The sequence below is a fragment of the Terrapene carolina genome, unplaced genomic scaffold, assembly GCF_002925995.2.
Source record: "Terrapene carolina triunguis isolate 2854851 unplaced genomic scaffold, T_m_triunguis-2.0 Scaffold69, whole genome shotgun sequence".
Taxonomy (NCBI): Eukaryota; Metazoa; Chordata; order Testudines; family Emydidae; genus Terrapene; species Terrapene triunguis.
The window spans coordinates 9,567,988-9,588,948 of NW_020664420.1; the positions used below are offsets into that span (position 1 = coordinate 9,567,988).

General features: G+C 41.6%; 1 protein-coding gene across 1 annotated transcript in view; it reads right to left on the reverse strand.

Annotated features, from left to right (window-relative positions):
- Nucleotides 1–20,961, reverse strand: part of MYO5B (myosin VB) — a 379,086-nt gene that overhangs the window by 41,440 nt on the left and 316,685 nt on the right. The window contains exons 24-27 of the mRNA XM_026649314.2: nucleotides 18,629–18,777; nucleotides 17,390–17,509; nucleotides 15,489–15,611; nucleotides 9,126–9,191 (exon numbers count right to left, since the gene is read on the reverse strand). Of these exons, the coding sequence (XP_026505099.1) occupies nucleotides 9,126–9,191; nucleotides 15,489–15,611; nucleotides 17,390–17,509; nucleotides 18,629–18,777 (458 nt within the window). The remainder of the gene's footprint in view (nucleotides 1–9,125; nucleotides 9,192–15,488; nucleotides 15,612–17,389; nucleotides 17,510–18,628; nucleotides 18,778–20,961) is intronic.

Genomic DNA, 20,961 nt, shown 5'->3' on the forward strand with positions numbered 1-20,961 from the left:
GGGGGGGGGGGGCTGTGGATAAGGTTTTGGGCAGTCAGGGTACAGGTAGGGGGTAGGGTCCTGGGGGGCAGTTAGGGTGGGGGGGGTCTTAGGAGGGGGCAGTTAGGGGACAAGGAACAGGGAGGCTTAGGTAGGGGGTGGGGTTCTGGAGGGCAGTTAGGAGCAGGGGTCCCAGGAGGGGGCAGTCAGAGGACAAGGAGCAGGGGGAGGGTGAGTCCCACACTGCTACACTACATACTAACAGCAGATGAGCCAGCTGCTGTGACAGTGTTGCATATTGGGCCTGATCCAGAGCCCATTGAAGCTGATGGACAGACTCCTGCAGACAGCTCTTTAAGCTAGCAAAATAAAAGGCATAAGGAGATCTGATGGTGGGAAGCTGAAGCTAGACAAATTCAGATTAGAAATAAGGTGCACATTTTTAAACAGTGAAGATAATTAACCAACAGAACAATTTACCCAGTGATGTGGTTTCTTCATCACTCCAAGTCTAAGTCAAGACTGGGTATCTTTCTACCAGATATGCTTTAGCTCAAAGAGAAGGTCTGAGCTTGATGCAGGAATTATTGGGTGAGGTTCTTTGGCTGTGTTATGCAGGAGGTCAGACCAAGTGATCCAAATAGTCCCATCTGTCCTTAAAAATCTATGAAACTCTGAATCTCTGACTTCAGTGGGCTATAGATCAGTCTCTCATAGAACCATTTTCTATTGCATGTTGGTACGTGCTTGTTTTAGGAGTAGATATAGATAGATAGATAGATAGATAGATAGATAGATAGATAGATAGATCTATCTCTATATCTATATCTATCTCTATATCTCTGAAAAAGTTAGCTTAATTATGTGATTTTTCTCAGATGTCTTACAAACATTAAGTAACTAACCCATTTGGTTTCTGAACAGACTGTGTGCTCTTAGCTGGACCGACACTATTGTTAGCGGAGCACCATCAGGTGCTTCACACCGAGAGTTGATCAAAATTGAGTTGGATCCTGCAATCCGTCCATGTGAGTCCCACTGACTTCGGTGGGAGCTCAGTGCGTGAAGGCTTTGCAGGAAGAAAGGGTTCTTGACGTGTGCATGAAATGTACTTTTGTTCAATAAATCCTGTTTGCAATAGGTCCTTTAAAAGTTACAAGGAAAAAAATCTGTACAGGAAGCGAAAGGGTTAACGGATTTGAATTAAATTGGATAAGAAGAGGTGGTTTGGAAACTTTTCACACTGGTTTTCATTTTGCAGAGGGGTTGAATCGGTTTGGGGATATTTATATGAATGCTAATTGCATAGACTGCTGAGCAAAGCCCAGAGAAACTGCTTGTTGATATTAAAACATACGAAGAATTCCTCTAGCAGCACCCGGTCAGAGCTGGGAATGTCGAAGGCTGGCCAGGGTCAGAACTCCGTTGAGTCCTTCACTATAACAAGTTGATACAATTATTAACTGGCTCTATTTGCCTATTTCTGCTCATGCTCAGAGGTGACTTGTGGACGGAAGACAGGGTTTGCATAAACACTCCTCAAAACAGCAATCCACTTGGAAAAGTAGGGTTATTTGCCATAGAGGGTTCCGGTTTTCTTTTCATTCTCATCAGTCTCTCCCCTTGCATCTCGAAGGGTTACATTGCCGAAGGTGCTTTGGTCAAGAATAAAAACTGGGATTCCACACCCACTCTACAAGTAATCAAACTCTGAACACTGAGGGTAAGAGCAAGTTTCAGATTTGTTGGAAAGATGCATAGCTACTTTCGAGTTGACTCATTCATGTGTTAGAACTTCTATATTTTCTCTCCTAAACGTTAGCTTCTGAACTGTAAATATTTGCTTGTAAGAGACTTTTTTGATTTATAAAATGTAACATTAATTTTACTGTAAATAACAACATTACCTCCAGAGCTACATTACTACCAGTACTTAAAATGAGGCAGCAGTAAGCCTAAGAGAGAGTAAGGGTGCGTAAGAGTCAGAAATGTCCTCTAAATTACACACGTGTAATAACCAGCAGTTTGGGAAGAAAGGACAGACAGGGAAATTTCTCTCTCATGTTATCTTTCCATTTCCTTCTTGGTTGAACATAACTCGCTACACATCCAGCTTAGCCATAGCGTTCCTTCTGAGTGGTTTCAGGCACAGTACGATCTTCAAGCTGACATGAAAATCTCTTTCGATACAAGCAGTATGTGTGATTTGACAAGCACCTCTCCTGCATTCTGTAAGTCTCCTGCCTTTTCTTTCCCTTCTCTACTAATGCCATTGTTAGCGGAACAGTTAGCAGCATCTAAGACAATTTGGAATTACAATTTCAACCAACAGGTTCAAAGAGGTTTATTAAATTACTTTCAACATGACTGAAACAGCTACTGTCCTCATCCAGGAAACGTAGGCACAGAGTGGCAAAGTGACTTGCCCACAGTAGTAGAGAGAGTTAGTATCAGAATTTGGGATTAAAATTCAGAGGGATCAGGCTCCTCATAGTGCACTTAGGCAAAGTCTTCACTAGCACTTTTGTTGGTAAAACTTTTGTCGGTCAGGGGTGTGAAAAAACACACCCTGGACCAATGTACGTTTCACTGACAAGTGTGCCGGTGTGAACAGCGCTATGTTGGTGGGAGACGCTCTCCTGCTGACATAGCTAATGCCGCTCTTTGAGGGTGGTTTAATTATGCTGACGGGAATCCTTTCTCCAACTACATATTCTGATAAGACCATGGATCCATTCAAAGGATTACACTCAGAGAGAGAAAATTTCCTTTGAATGAATCAGTCCTTGTATCAGAATGTGCAACGGGAGCAGGGATTTCTGACTTGTTTGTATGTATTGCAGATGCAAATCTGGTTCCCACACCTAATCAGAATAACCCCCAGCCTCTAGAAAGGCATTTCAATAGCAAAGTTGGGTAAGGTCCGACCTTCTAAAAGTCCTGGAACTGAAGGAGAATTTAGCATTGGTGGTGGTCAGTAATCTGTCCTCTCCTCTATTTCTTATATTTGATAGAAAAATCTCTACAATGCTCTGTTAATATTTCAAGTTCAAGGTAGAAAATAAACACCCCAGCTAATTAAACCAATGGAAATTATGCACTGTGTTCTGCTAGGAGCAAAAAATCACCCCAAGGACTTCTCAGTGCTTCCACTCCTACCCCCGCTTTCCTGGACAGAAGAAGAAATCCAGAAGATTGATAAGCGCCTTTTTGTTTGCCCCGTCATGGTTAAGTGGCATTCTGCACATCTGAATCTCTACAGGAAATTACACGACCAACCCTATGTCTGCTTCATTTTATTTCACCCTGCTGTCCTGCCATTACAATGCCTTGCAGCACAAGTTCTGTCAGTGTCTGTACCAAACCCCTTATAAAACTGTTTAATATTACACATACATGCATGCCCATGATAAATACATGTTATTCCCATTTACATTGTGAATTTATCAAATTTCTCTAGGAGTAAGTGCAACAAAACAAAATAATAATTATCTAAATTCATGTGTTCAAAAAACCCTCTGTGATGGATACACTAGGACAGGGGTGGGCAAACTTTTTGGCCCGAGGGCCACATCGGGGTTCTGAAACTGTATGGAGGGCTGGGTAGGGAAGGCTGTGCCTCTCCAAATAGCCTGGCCCCTGCTCCCTATCCACCTCCTCCCACTTCCTACCCCCAGACTGCCCCCATCAGAACCTCTGACCCATCCAACTCCCCCCCCTGCTCCTTGTCCCCTGAGACCCCCCTTCCGGGACCCCCTGCCCCTAATTGCCCCCCCCGGAACCCCACCGCCTATCCAATCCCCCCTGTTCCCTGTCACCTGACTGCCCTGACCCTTATCCACACCCCCGCCCCCTGACAAGCTCCCTGAGACTTCCACGCCTATCCAACCCCCCCGTTCCCCATCCCCTGACCGCCCCCCCCCAGAACCTCCGCCCTATCCAATTGCCCCCTGCTCTCTGTCCCCTGACTGCCCTGCGGGACTCCCTGACCCTTATCCAACCCCCCCCCCCCCTCCCCCCCCCCCTATCATACCGCTCAGAGCACCAGGACTGGCAGCCGCACCGCCCGGCTGGAGCCAGCCACGCCATGGCGCAGTCTAGAGCACTGGGGCAAGCTGGCGGCTCTCGCAGCCACGCTGTCCGGCAGGAGCTCACAGCCCCACCGCCCAGAGCACTGGCGGCATAGCGAGCTCAGACTGAACCCTCCGCCAGCTAGCTGTCTCCATGTCCCGATTTCAGCTAGACGTTGGGAAAACTGAGTGAATGAGTTGTCAGTCTGACAACACAGATGCAGAGCGGAGCGTCAACAGCATACTGATGACTCTCCAACCCAAACTTCTCACTGTCTTCCCGAGCTGTTTCACATTCTCCGAACAGAGGGGAGAGCGAAGCCCACAAGATGGATGAACAGTGGTCCTGGCTCTCCAAGAGAGAGAAAAGAATGAAGACACTCATGTACAACTCCTACCTATCTCTGCCCAGGTTTGCAAGTGGGTCAACAAAAGCTCAAGATCAAGATTATCGAAGGCTGCTGTCAGATCTAAAAAGAATCAGCACAGACACCTGATCTATGTCCATCACCGGAGGCAGATGGTCAACTAATGAAACCAGCACAGCCTGTGCATCCTACCCAAGGGCAAAGCTCAGGGTGTAAAGGATCGGGGAATACACTCGACTCTAAAAGGTGCCAGAGCTGCCTTGCTGTAACCTTCTGAATAATCTTTCCAGCGCAAAGCAACTGGGCAATAACTGGAAAGAAGCATGTGATTTATGAACTAGGTACTACAGGACCTGGGAGTGTAGGGTTTAGTAGGACAGTAGAACCAAAAGCGCTATGGTTCTTCCTTGCTGTAGTTTGGCCGAACAAGTCTACTTGCAAGAAAATGTAATGGTTCTTCCCCACGTTAGTTTAGCCGTCTGGGAGTGTTTGCAAGAGAAAACATTCCCCTCCCCCTTACTTTAAATGAGGAGGAATGAGAAAGATACATGGCCTCAGAGGAGGTGGGTACTAAAAATATAGTCCAGATATTGATTCTGAATGAAAACAGTTTGCCAGTGATGTAATAATGCTAATCCAGGGGTAGGCAACCTATGGCACGCGTGCCAAAGGCGGCACACGAGCTGATTTTCAGTGGCACTCACACTGCCCAGGTCCTGGCCACTGGTCCGGGGGGCTCTGTGTTTTAATTTAATTTTAAATGAAGCTTCTTAAACATTTTATAAACCTTATTTACTTTACATACAACAATAGTTTAGTTATATATTATAGACTTATAGAAAGAGACCTTCTAAAAACGTTAAAATGTATGACTGGCACGCGAAACCTTAAATTAGAGTGAATAAATGAAGACTCGGCACACCACTTCTGAAAGGTTGCCAACCCCTGTGCTAATCTTTTTTTCCATGCTGTGTTGTAGACGTGTTGGTCTCAGGACATTAGAGAGACAAGGTGAATGAGGTAATATTTTATTGGACCCAACTTCTCATGGTGAAAGAGACCAGCTTTCAACTTAAACTGAAGAGCTCTGTGTAAGCTCGAAAGCTTGTCCCTCTCACCAACACAAGTTGGTCCAATAAAAGATATTACCTCACCCACTTTGTGTCTCTAATATTTTTTCCACTCTTTCTGATATCTGAAAGAGAAATTCCTCCAACAGATGCACGTTAACAATTTATGCAAAAGTTTCAGACACCTCAGGCATTAATCATAAGCCTCGGAAGGCAGGAAAAAAAATATCTCCATAAAACGAAGACTTTTTAAACTTCTTAAACTGGCATAAAGGAAAAGTAAATCAAATTATGCAATTCTCATGAAGGAAAGAGAGACTATAAATATTTGAGCAATAAATTAATGGGGGAAAACCATTAGAGAAGCGAGAGAGAGAGCATATTACAACATGGCACCAGCTGCCAAAGGGATGCGATGGGAAAGTAGCACTCAGAACCAGCTACGAGCAATGCTTTCTTTGCAAACGGAGCCCTTTTTAGCAGAAAAGATGTGTGCTACATGCAAAGTTGGGTAAAATGCCAGTGACCTATATTTTTGTTTCTCCAGCTCTTTCAATTTGGAGCTGGTTGCTCCCAGGTCAGCCCACCTATGGGAATAAGAAGTACTTTTGCTGCAGGAGTTTATGCTTCCTGTCACAATTTTGTATAAAACTGTTGCTTCTTGCTTTTAGCAGGAACTGTAGCCCTTTTTAGACAGAAATGTCACCAATGTGTTAACTGACTGAGATGTTACAAAGCTTGACAGCACAGCGTAGAAGTGTTAGACATAAATTATGACTTCATAAAATGGGGCGAATGTTTGCTAGTCTTAGGTCAATTCTCAAACTATGGCTCAGAGAATCAGTGGTCCAAGGACTCTTTCCTTATTGGTCTGCACATATAAAGAAGCAAGTAGAGGATTAGGATGTTGGGAGAGTAGGTGGGTCCAGGAGAGGATTTCTTTTTAAATTAACAGATCCACAGATTTGAAAAGTTAGAGAATGATTTTCATAGGTAAAAGCTGCTCCATACAGTTGCCAGCTCACATTTCCATGTTGCTAACCAGGGGTGGCTCTATGTATTTTGCCGCCCCAAGCACGGCAGTGAGGCAGCCTTCGGTGGCATGCCTTCGGCGTACCCACCGCTGAATTGCCGCCGAAGCCGCGGGACCGGCGGACCTCCTGCAGGCATGCCGCAGAAGGCAGCCTGACTGCTGCCCTCATGGCGACCGGCAGGCCTCCTCCCACGGCTTGCCGCCCCAGGCATGCGCTTGCTGCACTGGTGCCTGGAGCCGCCCCTGTTGCTAACCCCACAGTGTTTTCCTTTATGCAAACAGAAAAGCAGCAATTGCATAACATCAATACCAAAACAAGGTTCTAAGGAGCTGCATTTTATTCAGAAGTATGTTGGTTTTAGACTAAACCTTAAAAAAATACACCTCTACCCCGATATAACGCTGTCCTCGGGAGCCAAAAAAGCTTATCGCGTTATAGGTGAAACCGCATTATATCGAACTTGCTTTGATCCGCCGGAGTGCGCAGCCCCGCCCCCCTGGAGCACTGCTTTACTGCGTTATATCCGAATTTGTGTTATATCGGGTCGCGTTATATTGGGGTAGAGGTGTATTTTGAAACTAGCGTTACTATCCATACAAACAAAACTGCATTAAAAGACAGTTATTAAGGTTACAGAGGGAAGAAACTCTAAAGTTAGAAATTTACAAAATTAAGGTTGCCCTCTTGCAACTTCTGCTTGAGTTAAAGTGACAGGAGTTTGCAACCTCATGTTAGTTTTGTGACCCCCAAAACAATGGGAGAGATTGACACAGCTTGAACCTGCAAAGTTTGTCCACCCCTAGTTGCAATTTTATTTTGTGATAATAGCTCAAGTGACTTAAAACTGTTGTAGGTGTATTTAACCAACAACAGTTGGAAGAACTCGGGGCAGGGATTTGAGGTGCCGGTCATACTTCCATCTTGAGCTTTGCAGAGATACTAATAAAGCACAGTAGGTATCTACGGACAACACACTATGTCCAGTGAGTGTAAATGCAGCCCCATTGCTTTAGTCACTGATAATTGGGCTGGACAAAGCACCAGAGAACGGTACTGTAGGCAGTTGTGTTTATAGAGGGGATAGACAATAGACCTTTTCCATCTAATTTCTGTTTCTCTGCTTGAACCTGGGGAGATAATGCAAATGGTACAAATGGGTACTATGTGGTCTCTGTAGCTTAGCGTGTGACTTTCTATACTTGGTTAATAAACACTTTCTCAGATCTCCTGAGAGTCTTTCCATGTTTGTCCAGGAACTAGGGAGAGGAGAAGGATCCAAAATTGAATTTCTGCACTAAAAGAATTTGTTTTTGACACAACATCTCCAAGGATGAACTAGCTGAGCAGGGTAAGCCAAGGAAGAGTTGTACTGAAAACGAGTTTGCACGACAGTCAATACATGCATAAGCACTCCAACACAAACATAGTCACACAAGAACAAGAAGATACAAATCTTCTCTAAAGGAAATACTATGAAAATGCCCATGCAAAGGGGAATGTAGCTGGTATACTGTCAGTAAAGAGAAACACGTTTTGCCTGAAAGAGGAGAGCAGACCGCTTGTACAATAGACTCCGAGCAACAATCCACCCTGCAAAACATTTTCACTCACATATTATACAGCAAGGCCAAAAAGCACTGGTGTCACCTTCCAGTGTAAAGAAGTGCTCTCATTTCCTGCCAGGTTTACTTAATGCATCCTTAGAGCTAAACAAATAAAAATGTCATCACCATTACAGTAAACCTCTGTGATTCATATGAAAACAGTCGCTTAGATGTCAACACAAATGTTGACTAAACTGCACTCTCCTGCACAACATCCAGGTGCAAGTGGTAAGCAGAGCCTGATAACCTTATCTCAGCCTGTATCTGCTAGGCAGAGAGCTGGGGCAGGAGGATTGTGGGTGGATAGCTCAGGATTCTGTTGTGGGGGACAGGAGAGGATGACTCTGTAGCTGAGAGGTCACAGGGAGACTGGGTTGGATCAAAGCTTCTGATGAAGAGCTGACTTTGCAGCTGGGTTCAATGCTACCAATGTGATAGGTGCCTTCGCTATATGAGAGAGATTGATTCAGAGTTGGGGAGAGTGGGTGTTTGGAGTTAAAAACCACATCAGTGCAGCTAGGGAAGGAGACACGCATGTGGATTCACAATTGCTGCTGATCAAGTTACCCCAAATGCAGTATATGGATGGACCAATGTGCACCTGAAGATCTTTTGATGTGCAAGAGGAGAGTCAAGCTGGGAGGCTTGTAGGGACAAGAAGCTCCCCCCGCATCTTACCCATGCCTGCATTTGCCACTCGGCTCTCACATAGATAAAATCAGTGGCACAGCAGATGGCATATGCCAGTGAGGCGGCATTCCCTAGGAACATCTGCCATCACTCTGACTGCTGGAAGCTACAACTAGTCCAGAGAGTAGAGAGAAAGCTGCAGAGTGCCTTCAAACTGCCACACAATATCAGTCTTTAATGGCCAGAATGAGTTAAGAGAGGCTTTGGTTTATTACCCATGTCAGATGGATTTACTTAGGCTGTTTGAGCCATTCAAAAGGTTATTAGCACCGAACGCATGAAAATAATCTCTCATTCTAAAATTCTTTACCTTCAGACTGTTGTAGGCTAGATCTGTATCACGGTCTGAATCCATTTCATTCTTCGTTTCAATTACCTGGATGGATTAAAAGACAAACAGATATTTGACAGCTGCCTAGAGAAGCTGGTAAATAGGCCGGTTTTCCAACTCAGGCAATCTGACTTTGACTGCAGTTCTGGGTCACCTCCAGTATTTGTTGTTGGCTGGTGTTAAAGTACAACCAAAGAAAGCAACTACCCTAAATTGTGTATGGTAAACAGACATTAGGTGAAACGCAAAGGCCAAGGAGGAATATAATAGAGGAAAATGTACAGGGAAAAAGATAAGAAGTGTAACCATCCTTCCTTTCCCCCATACCAAGACTGTATTCAGACTAAAACCTTGTCTACACTAGAACTTACGTCGCTCAGGGGCATGAACAATCCACACCCCTGAGTGACGTAAGTTATACTGACCTACGCACTAGTGTAGACAGCGCTATGTCAGCAGGAGAGCCTCTTATGGTAGGCGAAGTAGTTAAGCCAATGGGAGAGCTCTCTACGACAGCAGCACAGCTGCATCAGTGCAGCACTTCTAGTGTAGATGCAGCCTCTGTGCCTGAGGGCTGGGATCTAATTTATGTCTGAAGGTTTGTCACTTTTTTGGGTGCTATATAAATAAGATCAAAATATGTTTTAAAGAAAGGAAATGATGGAATTTAGATTGGATACTGGCATCTTCCCCAACTTCTTTTGGAGTTTTCCCAAAAAACGTACTACTAGCAAATGAGATCGTACTTAAATCCATTGCATTATGCAAGTCTTGCCGTAAGTAAAGTACAGTTCTTGTAGCTCAGAGACTCATAAAACCAAAACCACATTTTACAGCAAAAATTATGGTTTCGGCTCATTTCCCCACATGGCTCTGCCAGATGGCCCAACGCATCAGGGTCAAGAACATAACAAGTGGCTTGAAGCACACAAATGTAATGTTTAAACTTACATTACATTAGAAAATACCATGCCCATGGGGCCTAATGTTATTTCCTTAAATTCATCTCAAGGTCAATTGAAGGTGGCAGAACAGAAGAGTTCTCAACTCCGTCGTGCTCAGACTATCAACTTCCACTCTCCTGCCTTTCCACTGAGGGAAGAGATAGCACTGAAATGCAATTCCTTACAGGCACACTCGTCCACTGTTCTAGGATTAACAAGTAACTAGAGGTATGTCTACATTGCAAAGAAAAACCCACGGGGCCAAGTCTCAGAGTCCAGGTCAACAGGCTCGGCCTCGTGCTTTGGGGCTAAAAATAGCCATGTAGACATTCAGGCTCGGGGTGCAGCTTTGGCTCTGAGTCCCTCCCCCCTCATAAGGTTTCAGAGCCTGGGCCCTAGTCTGAACCCGAACGTCTACACTGCTGTTTTTAGCCCTTAGCCCAAGCCCCGAGAGTCAACTGACCCAGGCTCTGAGATGCAGCACCACAGGTTTTTCTTTGCAGTGTAGACATACCTAAGTCTTTATTTTACAAAGACTCAGGTGACAATGAATTTTTTTTTTAATTACTCATCCTCCTCCCACTCCAGAGCAGCCAGAGTCACTCATACAGAGAAGTAGGCCCAATAACCCTTAACTCTGTGAAATGTACAGGGAGTACCGGCCCTGGAGGTCCCAGTGCAACAAGCAGATGTAGAGTGAAGCTGCTACCAACCACAATACACTCGGACACTATAACTTTCTTTCAAAGCCAGCAGAGCCTAATAAAGAAGCAGGAGCTAAGGCTTATCAGGCGGTTTGGCTTCTTTAGGTTCTTTGAGGGATCTCAACTGCCGAAAATGTCAACTGCTTAAAGGACAGGATTTAAAACTGCTGTGAGGCTCCCTCTAACCACTACCTAGCTAACTCTTACTCGGTCCTGACCCAAGTGCAAGCAGGTCAGTAGTGCCAGACAGTCTTGATTTTTTACTTTTCTCCTCCCTCCCTATTTCTGTTCCCATGCAAGGTCAAACTGCTCTTTCATCAACAGAAGCAACTACCACCAAAAACTGATCAACTCCCAGAAATGAAACCATCGGTTAATTCCTTGCACCAAAACTCATCATTGAATCACTAAATGTTTTTGTGCACTGAGCCTGTTTGATGGAGAAATCCCCATATCCAGTTGGGATCACTAAGATTTGCAATTCTTGGACGTTTTATTCCATGAATGGATGGGGCAGGCTTCATCTGGGTCAAAACATGGGCTGAGAGGAAGATATAAGAGAAGCCCATTTTCCTATGCCTATCACCCTCTGCATACATTATAGATATCTGAAAGGCGACACAAGGTTCTGGAGACTGGGACAAAAGAGGTAACAACACTGATATCCAGAAATGTCATATTCTGCTGGTTGTTTTCCAGAGAGGATGAGGGACTTTGAATATATTTCAAAACCAAACATTTCCATCAAGGAGCACGTACAGCGGGGGCTGAGTTTGCTACCTCTGTAGTGCTACCATAGAATTAAAATTTAAATGCAAAAAGAAGCACCGAAGAACTGGCAGCACTGACAAAAATGCTATTTTTGACTTTCCCTCTTCTTCTGTTGGGCAGTGAGGAACAGTGACAGCTTGACTCAAATCACATCAAGTCCAAACTGAAAACTGATCTGGAATTAGTCATGCCCCAGAGCAGGAGTGGGTCTGCTGAGGGGCGAACCTTGACAAGGACCCTAATCTTGGAAATATAGTTAGAAATGGACAAAACTATGAATGCTTCAGAACCTTGACCAGTTGGAATGAACCCTACTAAAAATGTATGGGGAGATTTTAGGGGGCTAAAACATTCAGGGTTTTGGCTCATTTGTAGTTAACGCCTTAAGAGACACAGGTCAGCTTCAGAAAGATTTAAAAATATGAGGGGAGCAATTTATGGCATATTGGCAGAAACCTTGTTTTTTAAATCGCTATCAATGAAAGGAGATTATTTGTTAAAAGCAGTTGTGCATCTCCTATGTTGCGTTCCTGCAGTCACCCGATGGAATAATTTTATTGACGTTCAATAGGAGTATCTGGCTACAGTGAATTAGAGATGATTGATATCACTTTAGTTGACTTTGCTACTGCTTTTATAAATGGACACATGGATCTCCTGCTTAAGAGAAATAACTGGAATAGATACCTGAAAAACAGGCATTAAAACAGATAAAAAAATAACTTTTTTTATGAAACCAAGAACTGTAATAACTAGGCATTTTATATTCAGCTGCTGTTGCCGAATACTGTGTACTGTACTATGCAGCTGTATAATGTATTTTATATATATATATATATATTCATAGAAAGAACCACTATAATTCAAACAAAAATACCACCTATCATAATGGGCTCTGAAATATCTAATTCACAGAGGTTACTTCTCCCGAAGAAAGGGAAAATACAAAGGTTGGCATGAAAAGTTGACCTATATTAACAGTTATCACAGCGGTATTTGTGAAAGCACAGCTATTCTCTATCAGAAGGACAAACTGCTGTCTCAGATACCACTGTGTGGGTTAGTACTTGTGGGTAAATATTGACCTTTTAGATGACTGTACTAATAAGGCCCAAAATATAGGAAGCTATTTTTTTTTTTGTAAAGCAACTCAGACATTCTGCACAGTGATGTTGGAGGAATAAACTCTGCTAGTCACTATACCTCTATTGCTGTTTTGCAGTTTATTATCTGAGGACTGGCCTACACTTAAAAATGAGATCAACCTAGCTAAGTTGCTCAGGGCTGTAAAAACTTCTAGCCTCAAGCTCTGTAGTTAGGTTGACAGAAGAATTCTTCTGGCTGCCCCTGGTGTAGATGCGGCTAGGTTGACAGAAGAATTCTTCTAGGTGCCACGCCTCTTGGAGAGATGGATTAACTACATCAATGGAAAATCCCCTTCGGTCAATGTAGGAAGCGTCTATACTATATCACTACAGTGGCACAGCTGCAGCTGTGTCACTGTAGCGGCTGTAGTGCAGACATGCCCTTAGAGCTCGCAAGGGCTGTAATACTATATAACTATTACTGGACTCAGTCTTGAAAATATGGAGCTATAAAATACCCAGTTTGGGGCACAGACCTACCTTGTGTCTGTAGAATGCCTACCACACTTGAGAATACTATGGTCAAATTTCCCCTTTTTCATTCCTAAAGTTGAACTCCTAAATTCACATATAGGCACATAAATAAATAGTCTGGTTTTCAAAGGTGTTAAGTATTGAAACCAACAAGAATGAAGGGCACTTAGCACTTTGAAAATCAAGTCACTTACTTATGTGACTTCATATACGTTTAGATGCATGGCTTCAGATATCCACATTTGAAAGAACTGGCCCATGTTAGTAACAAGAACAGTGTGTTATGGTCTCATGTTTGTAAGACTCATACGTGTATGAATAGACAGTGCCTTAATTTGCCTTCTATTATTCAGGCTGCCTTTTCACTTGCTGGTCTCAGATATTAAAACTGAGTTCACAGCTAAAATTTCCCATAGGGATAGTAAACAGGATCAATGGTATATTGAATTCATTACACTAGAGGCCAACAGCCATTGCGGGGTCAATTGTCTCTGGGGTGGGATAAATCATTCCAACATTGATTTTACATTTCATTGATTTCAAAGCCATTGCTCATGTGGAGGAAGGTGGCAATAAAATAAAATGACATTGTTACTCATGGATGAATAGAGTGATGTATATATTTAGAGAGAATGAATTACTTTGCTGGGTAGACTTTATATTCTGTAAGGAAATGGATGTATCTGATAGTACAGGCACCCACCTGTACTAGGAGATCAAATGACTCAGGCAGGCCAAGCTAGCAGAGATGTGCGAGACTTCTCTCTGGATATTTGTCCCTTTGAACCTCTAAATTAGTCTCTGATTAGGTTAAACTTTGAGGAAAGAACTTTCCTCCTTTTTGCTCAGGGTGGCATCGAGGCAGGATATGAGCTCTTTTGTAGTTAGAGTGCGGAGATTACATTTAAGGAAGCTCATGAATAAGCAGTAAAACTTCTGTTTATCTATTCAGATACATTCCAATTCCTCCAAGATTGATCATATTTTTGAACCTCTTAGCTCTTACATAGTATCTTGGGGAAATGCAAATCCGAGATGGATCATGAGCTGCGGATGTGTGTCTGAGTGGCCTAAACATCATGTTCTAGAGAGGAAGGATGGTCCATTGGTTCAGGTGTTAGCCTGGGGAGCCGGGTTCATTTCCCTGCTCCACCAACGACTTCCTGTTTGATCTTGAGCAAGTCATTTAGTCTCTCCATGCCTCAGCTCTTCATCTGTAAAATGGGGATACTACTTCACTTTTTCACTGAGGTGTTGTATGGATGAATACATTAAAGATTGTGAGGCTCTCAGATACTATGATAATACGGGTTTCAGAGTAGCAGCCGTGTTAGTCTGTATCCGCAAAAAGAACAGGAGTACTTGTGGCACCTTAGAGACTAACAAATTTATTTGAGAATAAGCGTTCGTGCATCCGAAGAAGTGGGCTGTAGCACACGGAAGCTTATGCTCAAATAAATGTGTTAGTGTCTAAGGTGCCACAAGTACTCCTGTTCTTTTTATGATAATACGGCCATATAAGTACCTATGATGTCTACAAGACAGATATGTGTTCTAAATTCTTTGAATCTTTAGAACCACTGGTTTCAATGCTGACAAAGTTAATTCATCTCTTTACCTGCTGAGACAGATAAACAGAATACATGCTTCACTGTGTAAGGTTGTATCTGTTGGATGGTATCTTGAACTGGGCATGGACAATAAAAGTATTTTCATAAGACTAGGGATTGCTCAGGTGCTGTTAGCTAAAAATGTCACCTTGCTCACTACTGTAAATAGTATTGTGCAACTGTAAACTACAGGGATGCTGCCCTCCATTCTGGAAGTGGCTGCCTGGCCTCCATCCTCTACCTCAGAAGAGGCTGCATTTCAGTGCTTCTGTATGCGTCTACAAATCTGTAGATCCCTTTGGGGTCCTTTATGATGAAAGCTGCTATATAACATCCAATATCGTGATTGGGAATTATACATGTTAGGGTTGGAAAGTATAATTTGGTCATCCAGTACAGCTTCCTGTAAGAGGATTATTCATATATATCTTCCCATCTATGCAGCCACTCTCAACTCAAATGCTTCTAATGAGTTTGTCATAAACCATCTCATCAGGCAAAACCGTTCTGCTGGCTGATTGTCCTTAACTGCCAGAAAGGTTTTTCTCCTCATTTCCAAGATCAATTTGACCTTTCTTAACTGAAGGCCATTGCACCCAAATCTTAAATCACACACTGCATGCCCTAAGGCACTCAAGGAAAGCCAACTAGGATATGAAATTTAATATTAAAATCAATAAAAGGGCATCTTTACCTGGGATTTCTTTTTCTCCAGCTGGGTTTGCAGTTTCTTTCTCTCCTGTTCAAGTTCCCTCACTCGCTTTTGTAGCTTCAGGAAGAGAGTCATATCCATGGCTGCTTTATCCAAACCAACATCCTACATGGGCGGGAGAGAGAGAGAGTAATTTTATCAGTCCAAAAACATTAGTGAATACAGCTGGGGGAATAACAGATTTTTTTGGTTCACGGACAACTTCAAAAAATTAAAAAAAAACAACAACTGTTTTGGGTCTGACCAAAACTAAAACTTTCAAAAGAAGAAGTCAAAACAAAAATTTAGTTTGGGGCCAAACAAAAATCTTAAATGAAAACATTTTGTTTCAATTTTGAGCTTTTAAAAATATTTATTTTTTTTAAAACAAGAAAATGTCTAAATGAAAATTCATTTCAAACCAAAAAAATAACAGTGTTAAATATTTTTTTCAAAGACTTGGATACCCACTGCCCCCAAAACAAGTTGGCAAAACTGACACGTATTTGCAAAACACTTTGTTGTCACTGAATCTGTATTTTTCTCTGAAAAAAGTTTTGGTTAAAAAATTTCTCCCATCTGATGTGGTGAATGCTCCACTCAGTAACAGTATGTGGACTACGCACTGCTCTGTACGTTCATGTCACCTTCCAATACTTAACACAAGAGTTTCAAAAAGTTTCCACATTTTGAAAGACCAATATTAATATTTAATATTAAAGGCACACATTATATTAAGTTTCCAATCATAAATAGATTATAAAGGGTCAATGGATGGTTAATGGGCATTTTAATAAATTAATCAATTGTTATATAGTTCACGGAGTCAATATGTTGCTTATAGCCATGGCTTATATCCATCTATAAAACTCTCTACTGATTGGCTTAAAATCATCTAGGAGACATACTAATGTATGTAACAGGCTTAAAACATACATTAATCTTTTATTAACACTTCATATGTTACTTGTAGATGGAGCTTTAATACTGAGGTGTGACCAACACTGAGGTTTTGGTATTGTCTAAAGGCCCCAATCCATTGTACTTACATAGTGGAGGCTTTCATCAGTGGTTCTCAGAAGGCTTGATAGATATTAAAAAGCCTCATGACAGTCAGGTGAGGTAGGTAAGGGATTATACAGATGGGGAAGCTGCAGCATGTAGTGATGACGTGACTTGCTCAAAGTCACAGACTAGAAAATGGAACCCAAAGCATCCCAGGCCTTTATTCTAGCAAAGACTGTATTTTATACTTCAACTTAAATATGAAGTGTACTGTTTATATAACTGATCTATGCCACTGTTAGCAGGGAGGAAGCAAAATATACTTCCCCTTCCTCCAATAATTCTTCACTTCCTCGCTCAAGTCAGATATTTAACTAGGACATTTCCTTCTATATTGAGATATTTGAAATTGTTCTTATAGAGAGGATGTATTGGCTGGCAAGGATTTGTAAAAAAACAAAGAAAGAAAACTGTTCTTTAGGAGGTTTATAATGTAATTTGGTATCCTTTGGAATGAAAGATGCTACAGACATGTAACCTTACAATCAGTATTGATAGTCAGTCATAATAATATTTAATGTTTTGTGGGTGTTTCCATATTTACCAGGATGCACCCTACACATCAATTCATTATGTTTAAACGGTGTTTAAGGGCCTGATCCTGCACTGAGTTCTTAGTAGTGCTCTATGCAGGATCAGGGTCTTAAGATTTCCCTCTCATACAATTAACAAGAATCATTCATAGCATGAAAAAAGAAGCAATTCTCACTAGTCACATTTCATACTCAAAGCCATACTCTTTCTCTACGGGCTCCATTTAGAGTGAGCCACATATCGATTATTCCCTCTTGACTAGCCAGAATCAGACAGAGCCCCTTAGCCAGTCTGACTTATAGTACCTCCACTTGTTGTATTGCATCCTCTGTGTCTCCTATCTCAGATGTAGAGACTGATGGACAATTGGAATCAGACTCTAGACTGCTCTGGTTAGATGGGTTCCTTCTGTGTCCTGGGGTCTGCTGTTAAAAAAAAAAGAGATAATAGAGTGATTTAGTAGAAAAGACACTGTACTAAGGATTATGTAAACTAAGCTTTTGGGAAAGGGACCTTATCTATTAGGTGTTTTATAAATAATCAAGTACACTTATGGCACTTTCTACTTAAAATAACGGGTCCATATTATTCATCAAGTCAAAACACTGTGTTCAGGACATTACAAAACACAGAGGGAGAGACAGCTCCTTATCCAAAGCTCTTACAGTTTAAGTAGCTGGACAAGACAATGCAGACACATAATATATCTGCTGGTCAAGAGGAGGATTCCTCATAAAGCGGTTTAGTTTAAAAAATATTTTTCGATATTAAGATGACTGTCATAAGAGGGTCGACCATTTGCTTGCTTTTGGGCTTCGTTTTCTGGTTCTTGTGCACTGGTGCACATTACGACAGGGGGACATTTAATCAAAATGTAGTTTAAAACAACAAAACACAAACACACCCAACTCCATTCACATATATATAAATAAACAACCACAACCAACAACTTAAAAAGTGTCTATGCACCAGACACCAATTTTCTCATGTATGCTTGGAAGCTACTTTAACACATCCAAGCCTGGCTACCCGCGATTTGTGAAGTTTGGACACACACATCTGAGTTTGGAGCCTAATATTTATCATAATATCCTTATGGTTTTCCTTTAAAATGTTCAGCCTTTGAACTGGATGACAGCATCCCTTAATAACTAATTATCAATGAGGCTATTGCTAAAACTCTAGCAAGGCTGAATCTAAAACTTAGACTTTTATATTTATAATGCCACAATGATTTTCTTAGAATTGAATAACAGAGTATATCTGTGATACTGAAATAGAGAAAAGATAAACAGATTTTTTCCTTGCTGTTCATAAGGAATCTGTAAATGCGTGACCAAGTGGCTACAGAAAACCATGTATTTCCAGAAGAAGTTGCTCTTGGTCTAATATCAATGCATAACTTCCCCCTCAGAAATATCGACACAAATGAGTTCTAGAATAGCATTGTTGTCATCAAATGAAATCAGTTGCATTATCCAGTTACCAATAATACACACAGGACATCAGAGGGCAGGGGTAATGTAAAAAGCCTCTTCCATTACCTTTATAATAGTCATCTCATCCCTCAAATTGTCATATCTCTGCTCCAGCCTTGAATACTCCTTTACAAGGTTCTGATAACGAGATCGCTCCTCTTCCAACTCCTTCTTCGTCAGGAGATTTTCCTTGACAGTGGTTTGGGCAAATTCATCTTTAAAAGATACATATTGAACTGTGATGTTCAGTTCTGAATTGATTTCTTACAGGCAACTGCAATATGATTTATAGTTCAACAAAATGCTCTCTGCTAAGAGGCTTTTTTGAAATCTTGCATTCTTATTTAGTGAATACACTGTAACAAATCTGTGGCCAGCTAGGAATTTCATGGCTGTCATCACACTGCACAGAACAGCTATTTGGAACTTCATGGATGCAGGTAGAATAGATCTCCAATACTCCCGCTCCAAAACCAGAGGTCTCTACCAGTTGAGTAAAGGATAATCTCCTTTAGCTATTAGACATACGTCTCTGATGCACAAACGAGCAGTCTGATTCTATCCAATAGAGGGCAGTGGTGCATACATATTAGCCATATTACTCTATGGAAATACCTGATTTACCTATGTTGGATGTCAAGTGGGAAATCTATGCAATCATACTATTGCATACTGTTGATGACTACAAAGAGGTAACCAAACTAGAGGTGATGGGGGAAGAGAGAAAGAATCCCTAATACAGAGCTCTGGTAGTGCAGGATTACTCTGTACAACACAGTCTTTGCTATCTGTACTTCCCAAAAATGTTAATCCTTTCCTACTGCACAGAATACCATGGGCATTTTAAAATAGTTTATTTTTGCATGTGAATTTATTAATTTACAAGAACTCTATTCTGAAACAAAATTTGTTTCCCCCTGTTATTTGAAGAAGAAAAAAATTAAAACTGGTAAGTCAAATTACCATTTATTTTTTATTTAGCCAAACATTAAATTAACATTTAAATTAAAACAACAACAACTAAACTAACTTTTCTCAAGCTTTTACATAGTGGAAACATTCACTCACAGATAGGGAACATTCGTGGCAAGTTTCACTTTGCAAGGGATTATGGGCCTGCTCCTGAAATCAATGGTTTGAATGGTGTAGGATAGAGCCTCATAACAACAATCCTACATTGGAAAGGAGATGGACTGGGTGACCTAATAGAACTTTCCATTTCTACAATAATCTTCAGAAAATAAGGGTGGGATGTGTAAAGGGGCTCACGGTCAGCCTAGCTCTTCTCCCGTTCAATGGACGTGTTCTCATTTACTGCAATGGGAGCTGAGCTGAGACTCTCAGTAATTCTTTTTTTAAAAATTTTGAAATTTCATCCAAATTTCAAAATTTGAAAAATTCCAAGCAGCTCTAATGTTTCTAATATTAATGCTATTTCAACACTAGTTATAGCTGTGTTTAAAGATACCACTATAAAGAGGGTAAATGGTCAGTGTGCTGGGTTCAAATCTCAGTCTGCTCTAAATAGAGGTCAACATTTCCAAATATGGATGTGTCTAAAGTTAAATATTGACCAAGTAGTTCAGGTGCCTAAATAAGTGGATTGATTTTCAAGAGTGCTGAGCACTCAGCAATTCCTGTCTACTTCAACAGGAGATTCTGGGTGCTCAGCACTTGAAAAAAATCAAGTGTCTTGTTTAGATTTTAGGAGTTTAATTTTTGAAAATCTAAGTCCTGGGATAGCTGGCAGTCAGTCAGGACTGAAGTGCCTGGACAGGGGTCCACTGGGAAGCTTCCACAGAGCCTGGCATGCATTATGCCTAATGCTAGCTAGTGCCTGCCGAAAGGCACTCAAAAATTCACCTCTAATTGAAGCCAATATATTTTGCTATGTTAAGCTGAATAGAGTCTGATAATAAGCACAATACATGCAAGGGTGGAATGTATTCCTTTCATGTCCTGGGACTTTCCAGATTGTTTCCCTCTGTAGTTCTCTCACAATCTAAATCTCTGCTTTAAATTTCACTTCATTCTGTCACATTCAAGATGACATTCATCATTGTCCAAATATTACTGTTTGAACATCTCTGCTTCTAGGCTCCCATCTGTCAGCATTAAAGGGTTGTCCCCCCATCACAGTCATCCTGATGAAATTCTAAGATGTAATTGAATGGAAAACCCCTTTAGGTACTATATTCCGTGTTTAATCCCTCCCTGATTAAATCAGGTTCATGTCTTGTCTTATCCCCTGGCAGTACAGAGAGAATAGAACTGTTGAATAACAACAAACATTGTCAAAGAAATAAAGGATGCTGGAAGATTAGCACATTTCAGTTTATGAGCCATTGCTGGGGCATACGGGAGAAACTAATTTTATGAAAAACAGCTTAATCCTCGGT